Consider the following 22,036-nt stretch of genomic DNA (forward strand, 5'->3'; position numbering starts at 1 on the left):
AAATAATGATTGTTTGCTGTTTATGACCTACGCATCCAAAATTCCTGGCGCTCCATAAAATATTTTGAAAAGAAGAAGTGTTGTTTTTTTCTGCGTCAGTTTCCATGCAAGACTGTTGAAGAGAATCCTTTGGAAAAAAACCAACATTTAACATTCCAGTACATGACAAACATTGAAATACTTAAGACACTGCATGAGTATTAGTTATTTTTCAGAATATTCACATGTGTCTGACCTTAAAAGGATATAAAAAAAAAACAGTTGGCCAAACCAAAAATTCCAGATCTTAAGTGGCAAGCCATATTTTATTAAGAGTTGCTTACCTTACATAGAAAAACCTCATTTACCTATTGGTCAAGGTAATTAAATACATCTCTATTATTTCTTTTATGCAGCTCGGTAATTCACTAAAAGCTTATTAAATAATTTGAACTCAGTGAAGACTGGACTTGTTAATTACTTTCTCAGCTTTTTTCATAGTATCTTGATAAATAATGCTATGAATATAGTTATTACATATTTGGTTAGATATTATCTTATATACTTATTGTATGTAGCTGGAGTAACCTTGACCTCTCTTGTAAAAGGTTATCAGCAGTTTTTTGTGCTTGATAATGTTCAGTTATAAAAATAATGACAAAGTCCATATATTTAAGTGTGTAGCTATTCATATTTTAAAGACAAGAATTTATGGGGTCATGTTCATTGAAATATCAGATTTTATGACCTTGAAACAAAGGTCATTTGTGATGTTGCAACTACCTGGACCTCATAAATTTTTAACTACTGCAGATGAAAGGTGTAGTCCAATTATATTGCATTGAGTAAGTATCATTAAAAAAGTATAATTTTTATGAAATCTGAATCTATGGGGTCAAGGTCATTTTAATATCAGATTTATGACCTTAAAAGAAAGGTCATTGTTACTCCAACTATGTAATGCTTACTCTAGCTAGTTATTAAAGATACTGGATTTAAACACTTCTGGTGCTAAAAATATGTCAGTGTAACATTTATCTTGGTGGATAAACAAACTACTGCATCATGTCTCGTAAGCCTTATAGTACAATTAAATGTATTCCAGGTCTTGCCAATTTAAAAGCACCTACTACTTTCAACCACTTTTCCTTTCTTTTGAGCCTTGTACATTTCTTGATGCAGCAGGAAAAAACTCATTTATCAACTATGATTTATTCTTAGATGTAATAATTGTGTTAGGTTACAAAATTGCAACACAAACACTTTGCGTTTTTGCCATCGTGTTGCAAAACAGGGGTAAACTTCTTTCAGGACAAGCTATGATATTATCATCGTCTGATACCCACGATTGATAAACATGTCACATAACATGCAATCAATATAAATGTTAATGGTTCGGCCGTGGGTATCCGACGATGTGATATTATAGAAGTTAGAATGTAAAGTCATTTAAAAATTCTTTTTAATTGCTACTAATTACATGTATTATTAAATATTCTGTAGCAGCTAGAATTAAAAAGAAAACTTAAACTTAAATAATTGAAATCTAGTAGCTTTCAAAATCATCTAGCCTAGTGTTCACAAAAGATTTAAAATCAGGATCAAGATCAGGATCAAATTTAATACATCCAAAGTTTCTTTTGGTCTATGTTAGTATATTAATATTTTATAAGCTAAAGCTACTTAATCACTTAAGAATTGCATCAAAACATAAAACTTAAAATTAAGTAAAACATTGGTCTAAAAAACCAGATATGCATTCTGTACTTTCTAAGGACCAGCTGAAGTTACATTAGCAAGGTCAGTTGCATTTTCTGTAAGCCAGCATTAGTAGCTGTGATAATGGCATTAAATTGTCACAAGATGAAATTCAAGCACTTTTTTGATGTTTCTTTGTGAACACATGGCCTGAATTCTTATAACATTGCTAAACATTCTGTAGTTATAAAGATGATGATGGATACAAACTATAAGATTTTCATTTTATGTCAAATTTAATTTATATGGTATAGCTTGAAGGTACATACACTTGTGGTATGAACCTCCAAACAGCTTAAAATCCAAATTCATTGACAAATGGGGAATTGATTTTGGGACTGACAAATATACAATTCATTTGGATTTGAAGGGGTTTGGAGCTCCACACCCCAAGCATTTTTGTTGGAAGGTTCTTGTAGAGATCTGTATATTGCATGCTCTGAGAAAGAGTTCAGAAGCCCTGGCTAAGTTAAAATGCTGATTGCTTTAGATATATAGAGAGAAATTGGACGCTACATACAGAGATTTATGCACTGGTAAAGAATTTAGAAGCACTGACAATGTTGATCATTCTTCAGTTTGCCAGTTTATACAGGAAATAGTCATACTGTTTAATGATGGGTTATCTATTAAACAAACAAATTAAAAGGAATTCATGCACCATTGTTTGTGTGCTTGACTTTATGCAGTTACTATTGGGGTTAAATTGAAGTTCCTATATGTATATATATGTGCTGTATTTAACAATGAAGATGTGTTGTCTGTCAACAGGAAGTGACAACAAGGTGCTTCAGGAGCTTGCAGATTGTCGTCAGTATTGTGCTGAAGGTCTGGGTGAAGCAGAAGCTTGTGGTGATATTGAGAAGCAGTCTGAATTCCTGATGCAGGGAGCCAGTCTTAACATTATAGAAGGCAAAAACTTAGAACATACAATCTCACTTCTACAGGTAAGATCAGCTAGATTTTATTTGCATTATTATGCTAAGATGTTGCTTAACATTAGGTTTTGTCAAATTATGAATTGTCATACTTTTAAAAGAAACATTTAAGTGACGATAATTACAATTCAAGCTTCCAAATTTGATTCAAAGGATGAAAGGGTTTTAATTTTTTTAAAGTGTTTAATGCTAATGTTGAATATGTTGTAAGTATATTTCTCATGTGTTCTTATTGATTCAGGATTTTGTATACACTTTGTGTCTGTTTTAGGACTGTATAAGTCCATTATCAGGTATTCTAAGTGCCTTTGTAACTAAAGATAATGATCTCCTATAGGTGTTGTGGTAATTAACATTCTCATATATTTAATGCTTGTGTCAGATCTGTTTATAATATACTGTATTTTATGCCTGTTATAGGACTTACAAACCACTTTTATCTCATTTTGACATGTTCCATACCTGTATCAAATGGGCATATTGTCAGTGTTCAATGTCTGTTTCAGGACTTTATGAACAACTAACATTCTCATAATATTATATTCTATGCCTGTTTCAGGACTGTAAACACTTGCACATGCTCCATGTCTGTTTTAGGACTATAAATATAGCAACTATTAACATATTCTCACATGTTCTATGTCTGTTTTAGAACTCTTTAAACAGATTCTTACACATTCTCACATGTTCCGTGCATGTTTTAAGACTATAATAAACAACTTCTGATACATTATTACATGTTTCATGTATATTCCATGACTGTTACACATCTCATATGTTCCATGCCTGTTTCAGGATTGTAACAATTTCTTATATATTCTCACATATTCTGTGTCTGTTTCAGGACTGTATAAACAGCCTGTCACATGTTCCCTGCCTGTCTATACCTGGTGGTCAACTGAAAGCTACTGCTATAGTGATGAGGACAGATCTAGAGGCTATTGAACACACAGATGATAGTATCATCTTCACCGAGAGAACCATGGAAAACTATCTTCATGCTCAAGATGTCATTCTCAAACAGGTATATCTTATGTTTATTTATTGTCAAGACATGACCATTGATGTTGTGCTGTTGCTGTGTGTACATTCAATAGATATGGTGAAATATTTTTGATATACAAATGCATTCCTTGTGTTTTGTGCTTTCTTTTGAAAGCAAATTTGAAATTAAGGTATACATTTTATTGAGTGAGAAACAAAAATGTTGTAGAATACTGCATTAAGGAACTACCTCTAGTTAAAGACTACATTTTAAAGGCCTGTCACTTACACGTCCAGTTTAAGTTCCACATATGAACATTACATGTACCGGTAAATAATCAAGTTTCATTGTTCTGAAAGATTTTTATTTGAAAAACTAGTCTTAAAGAAAGGCTTTTACAAAACTTACTAAAACAGTTTGAAAAAGAAAAATTGATAACAATTTTTTCTTGTTTTCCTACAGATGGAAGATTTAGGAGAGAAAATAGAGCACTTCTATCCAGAGGGGCGGCTTCAGTATTTCTCCACCCCTCACAGTCCACTTCGAAATATTTATCTTCCTCACTGCCTCAGACTTGTACAAATCAAGCTTCGTGTTGGACATGCTATGGCTAGAAATGTAGCTAAAAATATCAGAAACTCGTAAGTATTGAATGAATTACCCCCCTTTTTCATGATTTTTAGAAAATTACCTCCCTTTTTCTTAACAAGATAATTTAATGTGTCAGAAAATGTATCAAATGAGTGCATTATATATTTGTTTTATCATTTAATTCTAGATATACTTACATTGTGTTTGATATTAGAGTAAATGCACCTATTTTCATGCATTAACACCTGCAGAAGTACTTGGATTCATTTAAACACCGAGTCTACAGGAGTAGGAAATCCTTAAAGTTCTCAGATTTCTGCAGATGTTAAAGCAAAAAAAAGTGTGCATTAGGGTTATTCTTGCATAATGTCTTGCACTGCCTCATTGCAGTCAGCCATCTTTACATGGCACCCTGAGTCATGCTTATTAAAAGATGTCCAACAGTGGCACATGCTAAAGCCTGATTTTCTTCAATTAATGCATGATTGTCTCCTTTGCATTTAATGTATATGAGTGTGCGCAGTTTTTATGCAAGAAATTCTTGTTTGCTGATCCTTTTAGAAAATATCCACTTTAACTTTGTTGGGTTAACTTAAATCCTTACACAACAATGTAATCTTTGATTTAACTGAATCTGTGTAGCTCACCATGATGTATGATTTTATTTCATTTTTAATTTGTTTTATCAATTAATTCTAGATGTATTTAATTGAGTGATGTTAAAGTTAATGCACCTTTCTTCATGCATTAACATCTTCAGAAATCTGTATAGCTCACCATTATGTATGATTTTATTTCATTTCTTTCTTCAATTGATGAATAAAATTTGTGATTAACATTGCAATTAAGGTGTACAGTTAGACCTGTGTAAATTACCATCTTTGAGCTAAGGCCAATTTTCTTTAAGACTACTAACCACATTGAAAATATCAAAATTTTGAACAAAAGACCACCCATTAAAAAGGTAGATTTTGTTTGTTTAAATGGACCTTTCAAACAGATTTGACTTGACATTCCAAGATGGTCCTTTTATACAGGTTTATTTGTAACAGCCATAATTTTTTAAGAACTTGTTCTTACTCAATATGTATTTTTGTTTGAAGAACTATCAAGCGTCAATGGTAAAATTATTTTTTCCTTTTTATTTCCCAGAAACCACTTGTTCACACGTAGATAGATTATTTGTCTTGTCACCCATTTTCTTTTTCAGTATTAGAATTAGATTATGTAGTTTATCTTATTTCCCCGTTTCTTTCTCCTGTTAGAATGTAGTTTTCACCTGTTTTATCAGTTTCACAGTCTTGGCTTAGGAAATCTATATTCAGCTTTTCTTTTCTAAATTTTATATTTTGTTCTTGATACTACATGTATGCTGAGGTCTTCTTCCATTAATAAAGTTGGAAAGTGGCCATATGATAATTACATTGTCAATGTGACTTAAAATCCAACAAAGAAAAATGAAAATAAAAAAGTACATGTATTATATACGGTATGTGATAAGGAAGTTATTGCAGCTAGCTCATATGAAAGTTGTTGGTTCTACTCAGATGCCTGCTTCATATTCCTCAAAATTAATAGTATGCAAAAGGGCGTACCATTAAGTAAATCCTACTTAAATTTATATACCTAGAACTTGTTGCACATGGCATGGGATAAGCTGTAACTTGTGTTTGCATGCATTTATATCTGTCTTTGTTCATGCTTAAATGTTGTTTATCAAGATTTTGTATGCTTATTTTATTCATGCACAAATTCACATACTTGCCAGCATTTCATTTTGTACATCTGCCTTATGTTTTTTTCTTTACTTTTTGCTTGAATCATAATTCATGTTTTCAGAATTATAATTGACAGTCACTATCAATGACTCACATCATGGCATGGATTTTAAGTGAAATATGGCATTTTTGTGAACTTGCAATATTTAAATCTCATAACTATGTTATATATTTTGAATGAAATATTTCCATTTGTTAATTATTACTCCGTGCAGACTATTATTTTACTATCAAGCACTGTGAATAGTCTTATGTGCCCTTCTTTTGACAGTTTTTGTTTCATACATCTTGCTTATTAAAGATTTAGAAAAAATGTGGACTATTTCAGGATACGTTTATCTCTAACCTGCTGGAATTGAATGTTCTCAGCCTTTGCCACCGGTAAAGAGCCAGGCCAATACGCACGTCCATGCAGTTTGACCAGGCTCTATACTGTTGGCTGATTAATTTAAAATTTTAATCTTAATTTTTGTTAAATTGCTTAGTTGGCTTAAGATTATTTTTATGTTAAGTATGACATAAATATTGTATGCATTAACAGCTTTTATTAATATATTTGATATAGTGCTGACTTGGAACCTATACCAATGTGGTCGGATGTTCTTGGAGTTCTTAAAACAGCTCTGGCAATATCTCAGGTCAGTGTAACAAGAGAGGCATACCTTGAAGCAGAGCTCCTTCTCAACATAGGTGAGTATATTGTACATATAACTGAATATTTGTGTTTTGTTTTAGTATTTCCCGATCATTTAACTTCTAAAAGAACTCTTGAAAACAGTTGGTAAATTTGTATCAATACACAAAATTAAAATGAATATGCCATTATTTTATGACACAACTTTTGCTTATCATAAATGGGAAACATGAGTAAAACTGCAGTGTGATCATAATGAATAAGTCTTTGTTTTTGTAATTCATAATTTGATAATAAAACAAGACTACTAAAAGTATTATATTCAGAACAGGATAGTGTACTGTAAAATACTGTTAAAAATGGAATTAATGATGAATAAACTTAAAAATAATTTATTTAACAAGGTTCCTTAAAAGTTTTTTTGTTATTTGATATGATTTCAGGAAAAGTACAACGTATGTTGGTATATTTGGGTAAATATCAACCCAGACATGCTGCCCAGTCTTTAATTGATGCTATCAAGATTTCACACTCCACTGATCACAATCTTGGGTATGTATTAAAACCTTGTTTTATAAACCATAGGATTAGCTCAGTTGGTAGATGATAAGACTATGAATTTGGCAACTCTGCTTTTATTTATGAACGGTGCAGGTCATTTTCATTGTGATTGATCATGAAATCTTTTCTACAGTAATTCACACTGTATGTCTGCTCTGGCATATACAGAAGAAATAACAATGCCTTGCAAAAGGGATAGCAACTGGTACTGGTAAACTGCTTGACAGCCTGCCAGGAAGAATGTGGTGGCAAAATTTTCCTCCTTTGAATTCAAAATGGCTTACTGCCTTGATTCAGAAGGTAACCCACAAAAACCACCACCTTGTTTTAACATGGAGAGCAGAGTTGTCCAGTGCTAACATTGCCTGTTTATCGTGCACTTGGCTCTAAAATTAGACTGACAAAAATCTGGAAACAAAGTGATCCCTTGGAAGCATTAATCACAACAAAATTACAAGAGAATTGCAGACTCTGTTTGATTGAGTCTGTATATAAGGGATACGGAATGCGTGCAACATCCCTCACGGGGCCCCCTAGCACAGGCTTGAGCGGTACTCAATTCTCAAAGTCACACACTCATAATTTTGATACATGTATTTAGAAACATGCATATAAACTGGCAAGAAAAAATCTCAATGTATCAGAAAACTTGATGTGGTCTAAATTCAATTTGATGACACACTGGACCATAAACAAAGTCGTAATATTTGTCTTCGGTATGTTGCTATTGCTGCATTAACCATATTTTCAAATTTACAGCAGACAAACTGTTCAGATAGTAACATATGAATAACAATCTTGTTTTTAATGTTTCAAGTACCAATGGGCCTTTAAAGTTTCTTGAAGAAAACTTAAAACTTGAGTGATATTTTCAGATTGATAAGACAGGCATATCTGGAGATAGCTCTGATATATATGAACAGCAGTGGTATAGCCTCTATGAAGGAAGGTTCATCTATAGATATATACAGTGGTGCTGAAAGTGGCAGTGAGGATACTTCCAGTGAAACATCTAGAACAAAATACTCCAAGGTATGAAAATACAGTCATATATCAACCATACCTGTGCTCTAAATCATCAATAAATAAAGACCAATTATGCTGTGAAATCCTCTTCTTAATGCTTAGTCTTCAGTGTGCAACTGAAAATTCTGTCTTATTATGATCATTTTGTAATTATTTTGAAATGTTCCTATAAAATGATGAATGATTTTGTCCAGATTAAAAGATGAACAAGTCCATTCAAGATGTTAAAAAGCATTATTTTTGATATCTAAGAAATGAGTACCTGACTTACCTTTGTTAAAATATCACCCATCCATAAGAATTACTTTCATCAATGTACCATAATTACATGCAACCTTGAAATTACAATGTACATGTATATGATTTTCTTAACAATAAGCTTAAAAAGACTTTAAAAAGCAGTCAAACAAAATTTATGCTTAGTACAATGTATATGATCATTTATAAAGGTAACAACCTGCATATTATAAACAACTTATTATTTGCATCATGCTGAAAATTAGACATTACAAATATGTCAGTAAATGTAAATGATATGGCTTTGAGAAAATTAAAAGAAACAAACTTTAATTTCAGTCAAAGAAATCGAAAAAGGCAAAGGAGAATATGAACGAACAAGAGAAAGAGCGACACGCAGCTTGGCTAGCTATAAGATGTGCGTCTGCTGTAGCTAACACACAGCGTAACAGGCTACTGCTGATTGGAGACGTTGCCGTGACATCACAGCAACTATCAGAAAAGGCTCAAAAAGAGATGCCAGATTTTGTTGCCCTTGACCTTGTTGGTGGATACGTTCTCGGAGAAAAGAAGAAAGTCTACAAAAGTTTGTCTAATTTATAAACTTTTTGTTAAACAAGTTGCAATAGTGTGAAACAGTAATTATTCTATGTGCCTAAAATATTAGTTTGAAATAAAAATACTATAACTATAAGAATAGTATGATAAAATTAACAGCTTTTGAATAAAGTAAAAGAAGAATGAATCATATTGTCAATATCCCTTAACCTTTTACCCCATGAGCATATTGCGAAAAATGGCCCTTTTTATTGAAAAGTCTCCTGTAACAAGTTCAGACTGCTATGAAACCATGAAAAATGCTTCAATACTGATGAAACTTGGCACAAATGTTGACTAGACCATAGCCTCTGTATCGTAAATTTCCTGTTACCATGGCAACGGAGTTTGGGGGTACGTCTCAAAATTGCCAAAAATCACTATTTTGCGTTGTTTTTTTTCCCATCAAAACTGATTTCAGAGTGCTCAATGAATTGAGATAGAGTAAAAGGCTTTTCAGTGTTGGTTACTAGTTACCCTAAGATCGACCTAAGGCCATTTTTAGCCTGTCACATGTCCAAAATTTTCTTGGCGATGAGGGGACTACCGCCCCTCTTCAAACCCCCCAAACAGAAGAGGGCACATCCCCCTTCTGGCAACCCCCTGATGTAACATTTGGATGGGGGTGGCGACAAAAAAGTGGTCACCTTTTTTAACCAACATTTCTCAAAAAAAAACAGTGTTTAGGGCCTAAATGGGGCATTTTTGAGGCCTCAAGAAGGGGGGATATACATGTATCAGACTGTATTTTCTTATCGCTCTAGTTAGACTACAGATCTGTGATTTTACTGATTTTACTGAGGAGCCTTACGCAAATGTCTGTAATGCCAATAATAAAGCTGGATTGTCACAATATGAACTATGCAGTATTAAGTAAATAAATAATTAATAAATATATTTTATTTACCGAGGGTAACACGATAGTTCAAAAGCTATCTTCTCCAAGGCCTTTGAGTAAACATTTACATGTACATCAGTAATGACAATTACTCAACACAAAATTAAATCAGCCCTTACCAAAATGACTTTAAGTGACTTATATGTTTCTTATATGCAACTTATACTTGACCTATAAGAGAACTATAAATTACATATAAGTCACTTATAAATCACCTAAAAACCTGTCTAAGTCAGTTATAGGTATATGCTACATATAAGTCACTTTTTAGCATCAATTAAAGACTGGGCAGCATGTCTGGGTTGATATTTACCCAAATATACCAACATACGTTGTACTTTTCCTGAAATCATATCAAATAACAGTCCAGTAAAAAAGAAGTTCTCCACATAAAAAAAACTTTTAAGGAACCTTGTTAAATAAATTATTTTTAAGTTTATTTATCATTAATTTCATTTTTAAAAGTATTTTACAGTACACTATCCTGTTCTGAATATAATAGTCTTGTTTTATTATCAAATTATGAATTACAAAAACAAAGACTTATTCATTATGATCACACTGCAGTTTTACTCATGCTGCCCTCAAACTTGCAACACATTGGGAAAACATAGCAAAGAATTTTCAATGCTTTTCATTTATTTATGCTTGTACGAGTGATAAAGTTTCAACATATTTTTCACAATTATCCTTCTCTTATAAGGAATACCTTAACATAAGGTTAAATGCCTTTAATTATATTATATATTGTATTATAGATGAAATAGAAGAAGAGTTAGCTCCCCTGGTAGAGGCTCAGGAAGTTAAACATGTGGACACCTATGATGAGCTGATACAGAAAGCTAAAGAGGCTGCCATTGACCTAAGTTGGATACAATTCCTCGGTATAACTTAAGACATTCATTACTAGATTTTTTTTATTAATTCAAAGAACAAATTTAGTTCACTACTTGCTGCTGTACATGAATTTAGTATTGTCTTTAACATCTTGATATTTAAATACAAAAAATACAAATATTGGTACACATTGTACTTAAATCCACTGCAAGTGCCACTTCTTGAAAGAGCTTGCTAATTTTCATAATTACATTTCATTTCTTGCATTAATAAGGCAAAGAGCATTCAAACCCAATCATAAGAAAAACAAGGAAAAATGACTTTGAGCTGTTCATTTATTTTATTACTAACACTGCAGTGTAAGGAACAGATTATAAAAGCATTTCATAGATTTCTGTAGATTTGAAAGTCTCCTACAATAACTCATGTAATGACATTGTGAGAATGGCTTATAAGATAAAGATTTAAAAAGAAATGTCACAAAAACTTATTGCTGAGATTTGCTTTTAGGATACCAGACAATTCTCCAGCGTTTATGTAGCACATCAACAATATCTGCATCTAGTGGGAAACAAGAGGAAGATGTAAACCAGAATTCTTCTGGTGACCTTGGACCAGATTTTGACCTTGGGTTTATCAGTCATGCGGAAAGTGACACATCTCTCAATCATGATGTAGTGAGGTAATTTAATTTTAGTTTGTTTTTGAAGAAGTAAGAGGAAATATTTTGATCTGTTGGATCCTTGGAATTGAAATTCTTTCCCTTCAACAATGTTGTTGGCTTTGATTCCACTAAGGACTCTTTTCGAAGTAAAAGAATTGGGCACATGCCTTACTGAGTGATTAAGGTAGTTGATTTCAAACCACTTGACATTCACCTCCATGGGTTCGAATCCTGGCAAGGACGTTTAATTCTTTCTTGTCAAGAACCTATCTAGCTAGCTTACAGAATGTTAGCGGTGCTTTTTATGAGCACATTTGAGGCTGAAATAATGGAAAGAGGGACACCCAAGGTCTTCCTCCATCGGTAAAACTAGAAATTTGCCATATAAACAGTAAAGAATTGATGTGATTTAGAAAAATAGAAAGATCAGTGGTTCAACTAAGGTGCAGACTGTGTAGCAATTGATGCTCAAGAGAGCACCTGAGGACTTCCCCTACCAGTAAATTTGTAAAGTCCTTGTTGCATGTTTCTGATGTACATGCATAATGTTGAAAAATATTTGTATAATAACACTGTTTATGTTACATTCTCAGATCCATGTTATTCTCTGGTACATGGACTATTAGATTGAACAGAATGCACAGTTATCTTAGTGAGAACCTTCAAAAGTATGGAACTGACTGCTGTGCTGTGTACCCACCAAATGACCTCCAACTCAGCGTACCAGCCGAGCCAGCCACAGAGCTCCAGATTGTGACAAAGTCATATGAGACAAATTTGACACATCCATCAGACATTGAAGGTGAAACTCAGATCAAGATTGATATAGATATAACCACACCAGGTAAAGCTATAAATAGATACATTGTATATGCAAACTTATAAATAGACTACATGTAGTCAAACCTATAAATAGACTCATATGTTCTTTATAAAAATATTCAAATTTATAAATACAAATTAAATTTTACCTGTTTTTATGAAAAGATATATTTCCTGATTTCTTTTATGAAACTTTTGAGGCTTCACCCATACCCTGCTAAATATCATATATTTCAATCTGGACAAAACCATTCATCGTTTTTAGAGAAAAGATCCACAATAAGTAATGCCTAAATAACAAACAGTGCAGACATGGATGGGTAATTTTAGACTGTGCCTGTAGGCTTAGGGTAAAGTACATGTAAAAATATCTGGTAAAAAGTGATCCCTTGGGTGTATTTAAATCAGCAAAATTACATGAAAATTGCATTTTTAATAAGTAAAACATGCATTTTCACTGAACAAGACATTATACAGTGATGAGATTTAAAGCTACAGATGAGATTAAAATTTATTTGCACAGGTATAGCTCCTCTTCCCCCTGGTAGCTCAAAGGATCCTACAAGACCTTCGGATAAGCCGATAGTATCACCTGCTGAAAATGAGGTCACTTTACAATGGTACCAACCTTCCCTGGAGGAGACCGACCCAGCCAGACCCGAGGCTTCTGGTCCAGAGAGCCGGGTCTTGTTGATGTATGCGTTAAACATGAAGAATGCCAGCTCTGTGAATACTGCCACAAGGATATCCTGGGTGCAAATCTCCCAGCTCAATGATATTCATGACAGGTTTGTGAACATGGACAAACTTACTATGTTAAATATGTTTGTACATGATGCAACATAGACAAACTTATTCCAGTTTTATCATGTTAAATGATGCACAGTTTTATCATGTTAAATGATGCAACATAGACAAAGTTTTGCCAGTTTTATGATAAATTAAGCATATAAATGATATAATGTGTAGAGATTTGGAACATTGAATTCTGAAATTACTCTTTGAGTAATTTGGTAGTAAAATGGTGATAGATATAGTCATCTTCATTCCATTGGGAGAATGGATTGTGAAGTCGTGAATACATTTGTATTTATACATTTCTTGAATTTTGAATACAATTTTTCTAAAACTTGAATTTTGGAACTTTTTTTTTTATTTGGAAACTTGAAGCTTTAAACTAGATGTATTTGTATATGTTCAACCAAAAGAAATTTATTTTACAGACTAGCAGTTCTAATGCAGAGGGCTGAAATCTATCTCCCTACAGATAAATCGAAGAAGAAAGAGCCTGCCACCACGGCACCAACACCCACTCCAAAAGCAAAGAAGAGTTCACAGAGACTAAAAGCACTGTCTCCAAAAGTCAAGAAAGACGAAACTTTAGAAGTAAGATGCTGGTTAAAATGAGTTGTTTCCTTCAAGTACTTTCTCTGAACTTAAGTTTCTTAGAAACTTTTCATGGTCATTTCTGAGCAAAAGTTAAGTGCAGTTAGTTTTAACATTATTTGTGAAGAAATCTTATTTGACCTTCCTGGAACTTACGGATGTCATTACTTAGAAACATAGCCTTTTACAACAATAGGACTCAACCCATAATCCCTGAGTTAAGAGGCAGGCACCTTCTTCAGTTCAGCTGAAGGTTTGAAATCTGAGTCCTAGAACATTTTGATGTCAAAATTATTTTTTTTTTCCAGGTTCCAATTTTACTTCTAAAGCTGAAAACTCACTTTGTTAGCATTTTGGTGATCAGTCAGCTTTTTCACTTGATTACAAATATATATTTTCTTTAAAATTTATTTCAGAATCTGTTACGTCAATGTATTGATGACATCACAAATATCCTCGGGTCAACTGCTGAACCAGACACATCTTCATCTGTAATGGAGGTAGTTTTTTTACTATTTTTAACTTGCTGAATTTCTCACATGTACTCTAACTTCCAGTTTTGAAACTGTCTGTAATAAATTTTGGGGATATCAAAATGAAAAATTTGAAGTTGGTCGAGTTTAGCAAGACTGCAGGAATTTGCAGACTGGCCTGGCTCTATAGTGGTGGCAAAGGCTAAGCAGTTTAAAGTTTAAACACCAGTGCCTATAATATCAGACAGTTTAAGTTCAGTTGAAGCCTGGTCAGCATGTGGAGTAGTGAAGTTGAACTGACCTTATACTGCTGACTGCATAGTTTTAGAATTTCGTTGTTGAAATTCCTAAAAGTAATGATGGACAGTTCATAGGAAAGTCCATTAATAGAATTGAGGGTAGGGGATAGATGGGGCATGATTTTAAACATTTCAGTAATAGCAATGCAACATTTTTTACACATGTCATTAGTAGTATGTTTAAGGAACAATTTCTTGAACAAATTTTTAGATTGGTACCATCTATAGATTAATTTGTTTTGAAAAATATTCAGATATTGCTAATAGTTGAGACAATGAATTGAAATTTTTGTAAGTATTCACCAGTGCATAAATGAATACGTTGAGGTTAAAGACATATGTTTTATATTTTAGGGGTTCCCGTTTGACGTGAACAGACTAAATGTGAGAATGTTGGAGGCCTTATTTGACCCAAGTTTTGGAGCTACAGTCAAAGGCACAGATCTGGTTCAGTGGATTCTTAAGCTATTTCCAATGTAGCTTTGTTTCTTTTGGACATGTTTAACATTAATGTGAACAGATGACTAAACTTTCTTTAGGTGACAATTATACAAACATTTTCAAGTATAAGTATTTTTTTTATAATGAAATTGATTCAAAAAAGAAAGCCAGAAATTTCATGAATATAAATTGCCATGTACCTTGAACACTGCAGTTGTTAATTCATGGTAACTAATGTTTTGTATTTATTGTACTATTTGTTTTAAAAAAAGAAGAAAAATCAGAATAAAAAAAAAACTGTGTTGGACAATGTCTGCAGTGAATAACTATAACAATTTATCAAGGAACAATTTTCTGTGATGTAAAAAAAACATGCAAAGAAACAAAGCAAATGCAAACAGCTAGATTTAGCATCCACGTCATATTCAAATTGGAAGCTAAAATGTGATGTAGCAAAAAGAGAATGGTGATTGTTTTCGTTCTTATTGAAGTTGATTAGTTTATTGATTGAAGATGATTATTTTGTTTCATATGATTTTATTTACTTAAGTTTTTGAAAATTTTATTTGCATAACAATTTTCCATACATATTAGTAATATCGATAACATTCCGTCCAGTAGAATGCATATCCAATTTCTGTGATAACTCGTTTATATTATTTTGTTGAAATAAATTTTATTCAAATTTGCTTTGGACAAAATAAAACATGACAACAATCAGAATGAGTTTTCTTTTATTTAAAATTCTGTTCAACAGATAACATGTAAACAAAAATAAATGAGAATTTATTGACCCTAAAGTTCAGCACTTTCAGCAAAATGTCATAATATGAGCAATTTTATTAATACAATCAAATGTTTGATAAAGTCACCTCTCAATAAATGACCACCTCCCTTTAAGGGCAATTTCTATAAAACAGGCCACTGCTCAATAAATGACTACCCCTCATTGAAAGGCCATTTCCAAAATGCCCACCTCTTGATCAAGAACAGATAAAGCAAACCAGTAGCAGATGACTAACACATTTTTAGGTTCACTGGGTCACTGCCAAATCACAGTGGGTTAACAGTATTCTGTATAATAAACAAAATTACAAAATTCGAGCAAATGAAGAACAGTGCACAATAAATAAATCAACTGTTGGTGTCAGTGGAATGTCAATATGAATAATCATAAAGACATTGTTATACAATGTAATAAATTCTCATCATCAACAAGAAAAAAATATTCGGACAAAAATTACCTATAAAACTGCTCATAAATTGATTATTGTTTAAGTACAGGAACTGGTATTTAATTTCAAAGACAGCCACCTTAAAGATAAGATGTAGTGCTTGTTGTCTGGGTGAATAGAAAAAGTCTAAATAATAGAGAAGATAAAACTTCATTTATACAAAGGTTGCCAAATAACCAAACAGATTATGAAATGGTTGCCAAGTTTTGGGAGTGTCCTTGGAATGCACTCCTGATGAAAAATAAATGGACTCCTATTTTTGTAGTCTTACTAGGCAACAGTGTATGTTGATTATTTTAGCACTTTGAAATCAAAACATCTCGCAGCGGCACTAATATTAAACAATTCAACGTTTAAATCAGTAAAAGTCCATGTAACAAATCTAACAGGGAAAGTATATTGCCTATAACTTAAATTCCAATATGACATTAACATAGATCACAATGAAATGGGATTAATTTAAAACCCTTGTCCTGAAACAATCCATTAAATGTTAGGGTATAAAGCTATATCTTATGAAATATCTTTATAAAAAATGTATCTATAGTAAAATTATAGTGTTCCTATAATCTTGTGGTCAAATCTTGAAATAGTTGTAACATAGAATGTCTTTATTCAGCACATATGATAATAGACATTGTAAATCTAAAACTGTTCTGGCTACAAGTATGGTTTAAACCATTTAGCTGTGATTTCCTTCATGTGCCGTTCACTTTAAAGGCAATATAAAATATACACATACATATACTGTACTACCATATTTCTTTCATACAAGCATTTTGGAAGTTTTCTTTTTTTACAAATCAAACAATATTTATACTTACAATTCAAACAATATATATATATTTTAAGGGAATTCAATATCAAAATACAAAAATTCAGCTTAGTACCAACAGCATTAAGTCTGGTCAGACTGAAAATAAGTGCAAACTGGCCTAGCTCTATATTGATGGCAAAGGCTAATCACTTGATTCCAGCTGCCTTGGGTTAATATTATTTAATTACATAATTTCTAGCTAAACTCTATGGAAATGGTCACTGGTATTGACTGTTATCACAGACAGAGGGCAAGGCTTTTTTATTATGCCAAGTATGCCCAAGTAAATGTACATCAACCAGAAACATAAAAATCTGGCAAAAAATAATCTACATATACGGCATTGAAAATATTTTATAAAAATTTATAGTGGTCCAACTAGTTATTAATAGCAAACCCATCAGCTTTTTACTCCAGGACCATGCTCTCAGAACATGAAAAAAAAAATCCTGATTCGCTGATTTACTACAGCCCCGACATGTTGTGCCCAAAGCAGTGGTAAAAATGCAAAATGCATCTTTTATCGTATACCTCTAAATGTAAACTATATATTAATTATGTTATAAAACCATAATGCCATGGTATTATATCGCCAACACCATTCCAATTTACACTTGTATATTATATCATATATGGAATATCTATCTTCCTGTCAAAATATGTACATGTATTCCATAAGATAATTTATCAAACTTTACTATAAACCTGCATCATAAGCTGTACATAGGACACAAACCTTGTCATGCATAACTTTTAAATATAATAGAAAAATGCTCTGTTGAACACAGCATGTTAGCCATGTAAGGAGAACATTATTCCACAACAATGGGTGTGACAGACATGTGCACTCGAAATAAGTTATTCCACACAATATAACTTCATGAAGGTATGTAAACAACTTTTCATCAATTGGTAGGACAAAGCATCTAGTCTGAGAATTAAAAATGCCAGTTTTATCACTCATGTCAGCTATTGTTTCATCGCTCACATTCACCCCAATAGGTATCACAAATACTGTCTTCATCGCACTGCGACAAATCTCCCCATACCAATGTGTCTGTACCTGAAAAAGTTATCATTATATCAATATCAATTTATTCATACATATATATCGAGTCTTTACAAAGACAATTATATTCACTATAAATTACAATGTATGTAGTTGCATAATCTTGAAAAGCTTCTATTCTAAAGCAGTCTATTAATATCAACTCTATATAATTTATATTCAGTGTTTTTTACTTTAAATTAAAATGGAAATAAATTTATTGTCCCGTTTTAATTGAAAAATTGTATGCCATCTTATAAATGTCAGACGAGGCAAAATATATAAAACATCTTCACTTCTGATGAAATTATGGAACAATAAAATATACTGTAAATAACTGCATACAATATTGAATTTCTTAAAATGAAAATTTATGATCATTTCGTTTTTTTATTGTTTAAGGGGAAACTTTTCCGAAGGGTAAATATACAATGTACTTGTATGAATTAAGCCCAATTTCAGCCTAAAACATTGCAAAAAACATTTAGTGAATATCATAAACTTCAACAAATAGCAACAACACACTATCTGGCAATGGTAGACTTGTATTTTGTTTATTTGTCTTTATGTCTACTTTATAACAAATTACTTTATTAAAAATTCTGTTATCAATTTTTATTAAACATCACAAAACTTGCAGAAGCCAAACTGTGCACATGCATATGTAGTGAATATGATATTAATTATATAATTTCTTAAAGGAAAAATGAAGCATTTAATTTCTTAAAGGAAAAATGAAGCAAACTATTATAACAGTTGTTCTAGAAAACTCTTTGAGTGCTTGGCTATCGAAAGTTTACTGACAGCAGTCAAAATAGTCACTCAATTCCAGTGACAAGTAAAATGTAAAAACTTGTTTACGAATGGTCGTTTCGTTATTTTAACAGTAAAAACTGTTGAAACTTGCCGAAATGGATCTTAAGCAATTTCAGTTCTTACTGAACTTGGTTTATGTTTAATCATACCATGAGTATTAAGTCTTGGACATGGAACAGTGGCACTTCTGTAAAACATCCAGTAATGTCCATTATTCTGAGCTTGAAGACATGGTCTGCAGGGCATTGAAACATGGTAGCCTACAACATTTCCACTGAAAAAAAAAATGAAAGTTTTAATTAATTTGCGTGCATATCATTTATTACCAGTAACATAAAAACTAACTTTTGCAAAATTATACTTCATTTGACATCACTGTATTGTATCGTATACCACTTGTACTTCAAATTTCTGAAAACCACAGATGTATAAATGGACAAAAATTGTTATAACATATAAACAGATTGAAATGAGACGGTTACAAAATGAGTGTTCTTGACATTTAATATAAGTGATACCGTCCAATATAATTAAACATGTGCACCTGAAACACAAATTATCAGTACCTTGTAAAAAGCATGTCAATATTTTACAATATTTCTGCTCACATGTATATAGTTCCCTAATTAACTTGGCGTGAACTACTTTACCCATTTCAGATTTTTTTTCTGCTATTAAAGCTGCATGCCTCCAGATGAGTCAAAAAATTTCAAGAAAAATAAACTTGAGAAAAACGTACTAAGATTTTAAAAACATTAGAAATATTCATGATTCAAGTAATTTTATGTGCTTTAAATGACAGATTTTGCAGAATTCATTACCATATTTCTTCTAGGTTACTAACTGCGTAAGTGCGAATTTTGCATAATTTGACCTCTTTTCGGTAATTTATGTGGATTGTAAGTGTTGTATGCAATGTGTAAGTAACTTTCCTTGTTATCTTCACATTTTACTTTTTAAAGTACGTTTTCAAAATTTTCATGAAAATAAACATTATTCTGGAGGCGTGCTGCTTTAAACCATTATCGTCCATCCAAAATTATCTTGATGCCTCTCTGAGCTAACTATATAGTGTACAAGTTTACCTAAAACTTACCACTGGAGGCACGCCATAACTTGAATATGGCACTTGCATTTATCTGCCTTATACTTCTCATCTGTTAATGCTACACAACTGAAAATAGAAGTTAATATTCCAATAAATCTATGAAATTGTCAGTTTTGCCATGCAATTTTCAAAGTTACATATGCATTAATTTCTGGCTAGTTTATCAACAAATACACCAAATCTAATCTACCATAGACCTCTTATTTAAAATCAAGTGAATAGTGAAGTCTTGCGAATGTACTAAATATATAGATACAAAAGTATCCCGATATTAAATTATATTCAATATGAAGCATTTATTTTAACACTAGCATTTTTTATTGGAAACCTACATGTACATGGTATACTAATTAGTGCATTGCAAACTGTCAACTGAAATTATGTTTATTATTTACTTTTAGCCTGGTGAAAATCTTTTAAAACAATTAAGACCAAAAAATTGATGATTAAATTAATGATTGAATTAACATAATTTTTTTTGTTTGTTTTGATTGGGTTTTACGTCACATCGACACCTGAGTAGAACCATCGACGTTCCGTAAGCTAGCTGGATAGCTTCCTCACATGAAAGAATCCAAAGTCCCTGTCGGGACTCAACCCACAGCGGTGAGGGGCAAGTGGTTTGAAGTCAGCGACCTTAACCACTTGGCCACGGACGCCCCAAATTATCATAATTAATGGAAACATGCCTACATTTGAACCAAATGCAGCTGATTCTGATCAGAGCATAATTTAAGTGTAATTTAGGTAATTAATTGCGTTTCGTACCCTCTGGTTTAATTACAGGTAAACCAGATAGCCCAACAAATTGTGCGCTTTATGGCTTTTTTTATATAGGCATTGGTCGCCCTTCGCAAAGACAGACATCTATGAAATATCAGATTATAAAATCGGTGCGACTTGCAGTCGAAATATTGAGACCAGAGTGTTAGATGAACAGGGCGACCCTGGTTGGATTCCCACTTTCGTTGTGTTTGATCAGGAAATAAAATCTATATAATTCTACGGTCATTCACACGAGACACTGGTTATATAGCCTATCCAGACGAAGGCGGTTCATAGATAAAAAAAGAGTAAAAACTAGATCTACAGTAGCAATTTATCGTCCAACTCACCTTTTATCCACCTCATCTGTTGAATAAAGCTCAATTTGTTCGTCAGCTATAAGAAATGATTTCATTCCTCTATCACAGACATTGTTCATACAATACAAACAGTCCAGAGTGTAAACTTCTTCGTTGCGGAAAGAGGGGTTGATACATTTTTCTGAACTGTCAAACTCAGCCATTTCGTTTCAAACCGAAAGTAGGATCGTACGTCACTTATCTTAAAATAGCAATCTGTGCAGCTTCCAAATTTCTTTCACTCAACTTTTAGTTGGTTGAAATAAGAAATCCTCTTACTCAAAATTAAAGCAAAGTTTAAGAAGTGTTTTCCCGATAATGTCTTTAATGTTTCACTGTAACGTACAAAATACTAACATTGGACGCTGCGTCATGCACGTGCTATAAAGCCAATAACTGAAAATAGATTTGATTGGGTTATAAAATCTTGTTTATTGTTAGCATGTTTTTCATTGGTTAATTTGATTTTGTTGCCCAGCAACAAGTCATAGCATGTTTTATGACCTCTCGTGAACCCGACCGGTTATTTTTGACACAAGTCCCATCATCCTTTAACTGTTTCCGGTTATAGGAAGTACACAAATGTTGACAGGTTATTTAAGTTTTAACATGTAAATGGTTATATTTGTGAAGTAACGAATGTTCGCAGTGATTCAAACATGGGATCAGAAAGGAAATCTAAAAAGGAGAAAGAATTAATGTTAGAGTTTGATAATCATTCTAAAGGTAAGAGTTTAAATTGGATTTTAATTGGCAATTAATATGGTACATAGAGTTATGAAAGTAGGAAATTGAATGATCCTTCAGGTAAAGTTTAAATGCAGTATCACTTGGTTCAAATGATGATTTATTTCACTAATCTGTTAAATTTATGCTTTTGTATACATGTTTTAATTCAGCATTGATACAGAAAGGACACGTACTGTTTGCAAATTTATATTTTATTTGTTAAGCAGTGTTATTGATAATACACAATGTATAATG

General features: G+C 32.3%; 2 protein-coding genes across 2 annotated transcripts in view; one reads left to right on the plus strand and one right to left on the minus strand.

Annotated features, from left to right (window-relative positions):
• The window catches only part of LOC132735673 (cilia- and flagella-associated protein 54-like), a gene marked incomplete at its 5' end in the record, with an annotated part of 102,448 nt that extends 86,870 nt beyond the window's left edge, over positions 1-15,578 (plus strand). The window contains 15 exon segments of the mRNA XM_060722656.1: positions 2,509-2,684; positions 3,520-3,699; positions 4,123-4,301; positions 5,355-5,372; positions 6,595-6,719; positions 7,107-7,215; positions 8,100-8,256; positions 8,827-9,073; positions 10,741-10,866; positions 11,330-11,501; positions 12,077-12,327; positions 12,829-13,093; positions 13,529-13,691; positions 14,108-14,191; positions 14,818-15,578. Of these exon segments, the coding sequence (XP_060578639.1) occupies positions 2,509-2,684; positions 3,520-3,699; positions 4,123-4,301; positions 5,355-5,372; positions 6,595-6,719; positions 7,107-7,215; positions 8,100-8,256; positions 8,827-9,073; positions 10,741-10,866; positions 11,330-11,501; positions 12,077-12,327; positions 12,829-13,093; positions 13,529-13,691; positions 14,108-14,191; positions 14,818-14,943 (2,378 nt within the window).
• Positions 15,579-15,620: 42 nt separating this feature from the next.
• Positions 15,621-21,453, minus strand: LOC132735674 (protein FAM72A-like). The gene is made up of 4 exons (XM_060722657.1): positions 21,044-21,453; positions 19,917-19,994; positions 18,970-19,094; positions 15,621-18,019 (listed from the first exon to the last, which is right to left on the minus strand). Exons 1-4 carry the CDS (start codon positions 21,214-21,216, stop codon positions 17,934-17,936), a joined length of 462 nt encoding a protein of 153 aa, XP_060578640.1. The 5' UTR covers positions 21,217-21,453; the 3' UTR covers positions 15,621-17,933.
• Positions 21,454-22,036: the final 583 nt, after the last annotated feature.

This window comes from Ruditapes philippinarum, unplaced genomic scaffold (genome assembly GCF_026571515.1).
Source record: "Ruditapes philippinarum isolate M1 unplaced genomic scaffold, ASM2657151v2 ctg741_1_1_1_1, whole genome shotgun sequence".
Taxonomy (NCBI): domain Eukaryota; kingdom Metazoa; phylum Mollusca; class Bivalvia; order Venerida; family Veneridae; genus Ruditapes; species Ruditapes philippinarum.

What these genes read in the sequence shown, in the direction of transcription:
- LOC132735674 (XM_060722657.1), bottom strand. Translation starts at nt 21,216, where the DNA reads ATGGCTGAGTTTGACAGTTCAGAAAAATGTATCAACCCCTCTTTCCGC. An exon ending in GTTATGGCGTGCCTCCAGTG is followed by an intron (nt 19,095 to 19,916) that starts GTAAGTTTTAGG and finishes TTTTTTTTTCAG; the next exon opens with TGGAAATGTTGTAGGCTACC. An exon ending in TCCAAGACTTAATACTCATG is followed by an intron (nt 18,020 to 18,969) that starts GTATGATTAAAC and finishes TAACTTTTTCAG; the next exon opens with GTACAGACACATTGGTATGG.